General features: G+C 43.2%; 1 protein-coding gene across 1 annotated transcript in view; it reads right to left on the bottom strand.

Moving 5' to 3' along the window:
• Positions 1–334: 334 nt before the first annotated feature.
• SMOX (spermine oxidase) overlaps positions 335–7941 on the bottom strand; it is a 53606-nt gene continuing 45999 nt past the window's right edge. Inside the window, exon 7 of the mRNA XM_036245545.1 lies at positions 335–666. Within this exon, the coding sequence (XP_036101438.1) occupies positions 634–666 (33 nt within the window). The 3' untranslated portion in view covers positions 335–633. The remainder of the gene's footprint in view (positions 667–7941) is intronic.

Here is a 7941-nt window from a genome sequence, read left to right as displayed (position 1 = left end):
CAGCAGGAAACAAAGGGAATAGGACCCAGCCCACATTCTCAAATTGCTCTGGTCTGGGTGAGAATGAAGTAGAAATTGCAGGCAGAATTTGGAATCAAGACGAAATCCAGAAACTGGGGCCCTGACCAGCTGAGCTCTCACGGCCAAGAGCCAGGATGAGGGATGCATCAGAGGCAACTCCAGGGACCTCGCACTGACATTTGTGAAAGTCCTGTTACTGGCAGAGTTACACGTTAGACTTCGGTCCTTGAGGTCAGCTAAGAAAGAATTCAGAGCCAATAACTCAAATACAAGCAAACGTTTATTTAGAACGTCACAGAGATAGAAGAAATGAGCCAGCTGGGCTGCATGGACTTAGGAAACAAGTTACAAAAGGCAAAAGAAGGGCCCTTGGAGCTTGGGAGAAGGAGTGCAATGATAACATGCCTGAGAGAAGAGGGGAAAGGTGCGGTCCTGCTCAAGAGAGGGGGTGGAGCACATAAGGGGAGGATCTCAATAGAATATTTATCAGCTTTCTAGGTGTATCCGTTCAGTGTCTTGGTCTCTACTGATTGGTCAGCACTCATGTAGGGTCACGAGTTGACCTCAGTCTAACTAATTGCGTCTGGTCCTGGTGTCCACCATGATGTTGCTTCATCTGGTTTTGCTGCTTTTCTGGGCCTGGAGCTGAAAAAGAACTGAGGCCTCAATGTCATCTAGTTTGACCAAAACTCTCTCTGTGGTCAACGGACCGAGGCTTTGTTCCAAAGATTACTTGATGCTGATCAGAACATCGTTGTCCTGAGGGCTTAATGCTTAGAGGGGTGGTTGTGCAAGGGCTTGTATGGGAGTCATGTGAGGCTATTCTCTGGTCCCCTTGTTCCTCCTCTAAGGGAACCTAAACCGCATGACTAGCAATATGAAAGTCCCGGGGTCTAAACCTTATGACCTGCAAATTGAAAGGTCAGGGGGTCTAAACCATATGACTAGCGATATGAAAGGTCAAGGGGTATAAACAACATGCTAGGGGAGAAAGGTCACCCTGGGGGTAAGGTCCTACCCTATAATACCTATTTTCCCAGTTTTGCCCATTGTTGGCACCCAGGGCTTTCTGTCCTGGAGACATTTTGTGCCTGTCCTATCATATCATTCCTCCTCTGCTCGTGCCTGTCTTAACACCTCAGGAATTTTTTTTTTTTCCTGCCCTCTTTCACCTCCCCCTAAATGTAAGCATTTCCTAAAGTTCTGCTCAGTTTCTTTTCTTTGCTCCAGTGCCATCCATAGGGGCATCCATACCCCAAATCCACATTTCCAGCCCCATCACTGTCTTCACTACCTCGTATTTACTTTGGTAAAACATAGGGTTGACTCTGTCCATACACACATTTTCTCCTGACTCAGTACTGAGGCTCATGCACACTGCTGGGTGGGAAAGATTTGTTTTAAATTATAGATGCTTCTACCTTACGGTGGCATCCTATCAAGCCATTTATAAGACCTTTCCCCTTAAAACACTAACAAAGATCTACAAAGAGGACAGAGGCTCAAAACAGATCAGCAAAGTAAGGATATCAGTCAACCATTTGCACAGAGTGGGAACTCCAGAGCTGAGGAAGCTGTATTGATGCTGATCGATACAGACTCGCTGTACACACTCACCCTGGCCGGTTTGGCTCAGCTGTTGGAGCATCGGCCTGCGGTCCAGAGAGACCCGGGGTTCGGTTCCCAAGAGGGGCACGTACCTCGGTTGCAGTTTGTCCCCAGCCCTGGTTGGATCGTGTGGGTGGCAACCACTCGATGTGTCCCTTTCACATCGATGTTTCTCTCTCTCTCTCTCCCCTTCCTACTCTATCTGAACAAAAAATGGAAAAATGTCCTCGGGTGAGGATTAAAAAAAAAAAAAAGACAGACTCACGCCAGAGTTTTGCCTCTGCATTAAAGGCTCTACCCTTTCCACTGTGTATCCCCCAATCCCCACCTGTAACTCCAAGAAGAGCCCCCACTCCCCACCCCTAACTCCACGAAGAGCCTGCCCAATTATCTAATTTCCAGCCACTGTCTTATTGCCCGACAACTGTTTTCTGAGTAGCTGAGGACACAGTACTCAGTTCCCTGCAGGAACTCTCTGCCTGCTCACGGGACTGTCCAGGCTTGTATGTCTGAGGTCAGAAGGGACCTGGAGAGCAGAGCGGAACAGCATTTTTTCTCAGGTGCTCTATTTGTTGGAAAAGGGATAGTCAGCAGCTCTGAATTATTAGAACAAAATTTTTCCTCATTAGCTGAGAACTGGGCAGTGGGGAGTAAAAGATTTCCCTCGGCCTGGTAGAACAGAACTAAAAGAATGTCCACTGGCTTCTGTCTCCTCCAGCTCCTTAAGCCAGAGTCAATCCATGAAATGCATCTTCCAGGATCCTAAATCCCTTGGTCCATTCCTACAAGGCCCCTTTGCTGGGATTAAGCCACCTTTGTATTCTGGGTGGCTCCCTTGTCTATGGGTCCATTGCTCACTCTATCACTAGTGCTTAGAAATATCCCTTTCAGGCTGATGACTCTCCTAAGCAGAGGTGTATCAGTCAGCTATTGCTATGATGATGCTGTAAAACAAGCCACCCCAAAATTCACAGGTTTCAAGAACAAGCATTTGTTCTCTTGCTTATGAGTGTGTCTGAAGGTCCTAGGTTTGGTTCTAGGCTTCTATGGGCTCAGTCAGATCTATTCTCCTTTTCTCCATATTCTCCCTGAAATACCAGCTATCAGGGGCATGTTATTCTCATGACCAATGGTGAGTACACAAGATGCCAAACTGTGCAAACATATTTAAAGCTTCTACTCATATTGCATTATGACATTCCATTGGCCAAAACAAGTGAGATGGCCAAGCCCAAAGTCAGTGAGGCAGGAAAATATCTTCTGCTCCAGAGGGATAGGAAAGTGATTGAATATTTGCTGAATAATCATCCAGTCTAGCTCAGAAAGCTGGGTTAGGACTTCAACATATGAACTGGGGGGCAGGGTGCATAACAACCTCTTTAGTGGGAGGAGATGCAAGGTCACATGGCAAAGCCTGTGATCACAGGGAGGAGGGAAGAACTGAGGTCTCTTTGCCTCACGTACCATAAGTGGTAACACCACTCTAGCTCTTGCCCTGAGCTAGAACAAGCACTGGTCCAGACAGGTCTGCCAACTCCTGTGGCCTGGAACAAGGACCCCACCCTGCCAAGCCCTAGGTTTCCTCGCTGTGTCACTAGGGCCTGGCTCACACTTTTTTTGTTTTTTGTAAGAATCAAATGAGACCCTGCTGTAAATGTTTTTTGAAGAGTAGAGGGAGCTCTAAGAAAAAACTGAAGTTCTCTAAGCTAAGTAGGGTGTCATTTATACATAAAGAGGAAAAAGACAGACCTTCCCAAACACGCATGACTTCTTTGAAAAAGGACACTCTGACAAAGCCTGGTCAATGAAATACAATGAAAAACAACAAATCTGAAACAAAAGGGGGATATAACTAAAGTCACAAGAGAGAATACATACTTGAACAATTTTAGACCAGTAAATGCTTAAACCAACAAGAAAAGGCCAACTATCTAATAAATAGCAATTGCCTAAATTGCATCTTACCCCTAAAAGTAGGAAATTTTAACAGTACATTAACCATAAAAGAAATTAAAACAATAGTCAGAGATCTACTTCCAAAAATACGCACTTAAGTCCAGCCAGTTTTGCAAGTAAGTTCTTCAAATCTCCAGGAAACAGATAATTAACATTTTATACATACTTTTCCAATGTATATAGTAAAAAGATGTAAAACTACCCAAATTGTTTTAAAAGCCCAAGTGGGAGAGGCAAAAACCCCAGACAGCCCAAGAAAAAAATATCATTGTGTCACTTATGAACATAGATGCAAAAACCTCAATAAATATATGCAAATGAAATTTAGCAACTCATTAAAATAAGATTATATCTTGAGCAGTGTAGTAGATTATATTATTGACAAAACATTTGATGTCCGATCTGCTGGGTACTCTCTGCAAGAGAATTATATGCCTATTCACTGACATCAAGCTCAGGCACTGACTTGATTTGGCCATTGAAATGTGGATAGAAGTAACTCATGCTACTTCTGATCAGAAGCATTAAGATGTTTCATTATCTCTCCTTTCCATCTACCCTAAGATGTTCCATTGACATGGATCCTAGAAATAATAGAAAGTAAAATCAATCCCCTGGGCTCATGATGAACAAGAAATAAACTTCTGTTGTAATTCACTAAGATTTAAGGGTTGTTTGTTACCAGAGCAGAACTTAGCCTAACCTGACTGACACAACAAGGCAAAGACTATCCCAAAAATACAAGAAAAACATTAGAAATTTTTTCAATGTGATTAACACATGAACAGATAATAAGAGAAAAACCCGATGATCATCTTAATAGATGCAGAAAACACATTTGATAACATTCAATATTCATTCATAATAAAATATTTACAAACTAACATAGAAGGGAATTTCTTTAATCTGATAAAAGGTATCCAGAACCCTGGCCTGTTGGGCTCAAAAGTTAGAGTGTCGGCCCGCGGACCAGAGAGACCCGGGTTCAGTACCGGCTAAGGGCACATACCTGGGTTGCAGTTTGTCCTGGCCCCGGTTAGGGTTGTGTGGGTGGCAGCCAGTCAATGTGTCTCTCTCACTTTGATGTTTCTCTCTCTCTCTTTCTCCCTCTCTCCCTCCTGCTCTATCTGAAGATAAATGCAAAAATGTCCTCGGGTGAGGATTAAAAAAAAAGTATCCAGAAACAGAGCAAACAGCATACTTATTAGAAACATTATCAACATTCCCATTAAATCAGCAATAAGGCTACAATCTCCATATCACTCTTCTACTCAACATCGTACCAGTATTTATACTTAATGCAATAAGAAAAAGGAAAAAAAGCAAGAGGCAAATTGACAGTAAAGAAACTTGACTATCAAATTTTGCAGGTAATGTGATCTACGTAGAAAACCCAAGAAAAGTGCCTGATAAATAATCCAAACTAATAAGAGTTTGCAATTTGGCCAAATCTAAATCAATGTTCAAAAACTAAATTATTCCTGTTCCAATTATAACTAGATGCCATTTTAAATCTGTAGGGAAAGGGTGGATCGTCCAACAAGGAACATTGGGATGACCAGCCAACAATGAAGACTAAGCCTAAATCTGGACCCCTGCCTTCTACTACAAGTCCACTAAAGATCCAAATATATAAAATAGAATTTTAAGAATTATTTTTAAACATAGAATACCATCTTTATTACTTGGGATATAAAACAAGAAGAGTCTGAGAAAATGTCACAACCAAGAGGTAACTAAATGCAACATGGAATCCTGGATGGAATTCTGAAACAGAAGGGACATTAAGTAAAAACTAAGGAAATCTGGCCCTGGCCAGTTTGGCTCAGTGGTTGGACCATCAACCTGCAGACCAAAGGGTCTCAGGTTCAATTCCCAGTAAAGTGCACGTACCTGAGTTGCAAGTTTGATGCAGGAGACAACAAATCGATGTGTCTCTCTCACATCGATGTTTCTCTCCTTCCCTCTCCCCCTCCCTCCCTTCCACGCTATCTAAAAATTAATGGAAAAATATCCTCAGGTGAAGATTAACCAACAACCTCAGGAAATCTGAATAAACTATGGACTTTAGTTACTAATGATGTTCCAATATTCATTCATTAGTTGTAACAAATATACCATATTAATGTAAGATGTTAATAATAGGGAAAACGAAGGGACTCTAAATACTTACTTTTTCTGTAAGTCTAAAACTGTTATAAAAAATTCTATTGATACAAAAAAAAGTGAGAGAATTGAAGGATAAATAACAAAAACACAACTATAGTTGGGCACTTCAACACTATTCTCTCAGCAGTTGATACAACTAGACAGAAAATCAGCATCCATATAGAAGAAATTAACATCAACCAACAGGATATAATCAACATCTATAGAACACTCCACCCAACTATAGTAGAATATGCACCCTTTGCAAGCACCATAGATCATATGCCAAAATAGACCATACCTGGGCCATAAAACAAACATCAATAAATTTAAAAGAATTAAAACCATACAGTCCAGCTTCACTTGGGAAACAAAATAAGCTCACATGTCATAGGTATTTATTTAGTGAACTTATTTACTGAAGCATAATTAAACTTTATTAGCACCAAGGCTGGCATACAAATGGAAATCACTAAAAGTCTAGTGAATGAGACTTCCAGTCAAGATGGCAGCATAGGTAAACGTGGTATCGCCTCCTCCCACAACCACATCAACTAAACTACAGCACAACCATAATTCAGAACCACCTGAAATCGAGCTGAAAATCCTACAACTACGAAATTAAAGAAGAAGCCATGTTGAGACTGGTAGGAGGGGCGGAGGCACAGACGGGCTGGTCCCAAACCCATGTGTGAAAGATACAAATCAGGAGGGACACCTTGGCTGGGAAGGTCCTCCCTGAGAAGTAAGGGGTCCCTGTCCCACACCAGGTGCCCTGCTCAGGGATTTAGTGCCAGGAAGAGAAGTCCCCATAACTTCTGGCTGTAAAAACCAGCAGGAACTGAGGCTGAGGGAAGCTGAGGCTGTTGGAGCCCCAGGCAGTTCCTCTTAAAGGATTTTGGACTTGCTCCCTCTAAGCTTGGAAGGCAGGGACCTTGAACAACACCAGACATACAGGGAAGTACTGAGCTGTTTGGAGGAAGGCTGGAGAGACAGCTTTCTCTCAGCCTTTGTTCCTTCAGTGCGCCCTTCCCCAGGGCCTCAGATGGGAGAGATATCTGGGACTCCAGCAACCTGGCTCACACTGGTTGCCCGGCCCTAGTGTTTCCCTGAGGCCCTGCCCCACCCAGCTTTCAGGCCCACCCAAGCTGTTTCCAGTGGCTTTACCATAGGATTGGCTCCTGCTTCAGAGTTTCCTAAAATCTCTTAAACAAGCAGCATCTGGTCTCAGCAAGCCCCAAACCTCTTGTTAAGTGGCCCCAGGCCTGGCACTAGAAGCAGCCAACCTGGATTCACAACTTGGCTTTTCCTGGGCACCTCCAAGCCCAGCACAAGTAGCAGCCATCGGCAGATCACTTTGTAGCTTATGCTGGGTGGCCCTGGATAGAACCAGGCAGTGGCTGACCTTGCCCCAGAGCCAGCACACCCAATGGACAGCTTCAGACCACACTGAAACATCACCACCCAACTACCTGCACAAGTGACACACTCAATGAGTGGAATCATTGGGTACTAGAGCCCTGCTGAAGTAGGTCTTGCTCTGTGTGGTGGGCCCCTACACAGCTGATCCTCCAAGGTAGTCAGAGGCCAGTGGTCAGTGGGCACAGCCAGTTTTTGCAGCTCATAAGCCTGAGTAAATTGTCCCCATTGGCGTGCCAACAGCAATCAAGATTCAATTACAACAGAAGGGTGTACAGTCCACACTAGGAGTGCACCCCGAGGGCCCAGCTGGGGTGATCAGGGAGGCTGTGTCACTGAATCCTACAGGACACCTACTATAACAGGCCACCCTAGGAAGCCCAGGAGACATAGCAACTCTACCTAATACATAGAAATAAACACAGGGAAGCAGCCAAAATGAGGAGACAAAGAAACATGTCCCAAATGAAAGAAAAAAACAAAACTCCAGGAAAAGAACTAAACAAAATGGAGATAAGCAATCAATCAGATGCAGAGTTCAAAACACTGGTTATAAGGTTGCTCAAGGAACTTAATAAGACATTCAAGGAACTTAGTGAAACTTTCAAGGAACTTAAGGAGAATTCCAAGGAACTAAGTGAGAACATCAACAACATTAAAAAAAAAAAAGAGAGAGACCAGTCAGATATGATGTATGCACTAACTGAAAGAATAATTTACAGGGAATCAATAGAGTAGATAAAGCCAAAAAGCAAATCATCGATTTGGAATATAAGAAAGCAAAAAACA

This window comes from Molossus molossus, unplaced genomic scaffold (assembly GCF_014108415.1).
Source record: "Molossus molossus isolate mMolMol1 unplaced genomic scaffold, mMolMol1.p scaffold_m16_p_6, whole genome shotgun sequence".
In the NCBI taxonomy this organism is placed as follows: Eukaryota; Metazoa; Chordata; class Mammalia; order Chiroptera; family Molossidae; genus Molossus; species Molossus molossus.
Note: the sequence above shows the minus strand (reverse complement) of the source record. Positions and strands in the feature narration are given on the sequence as shown.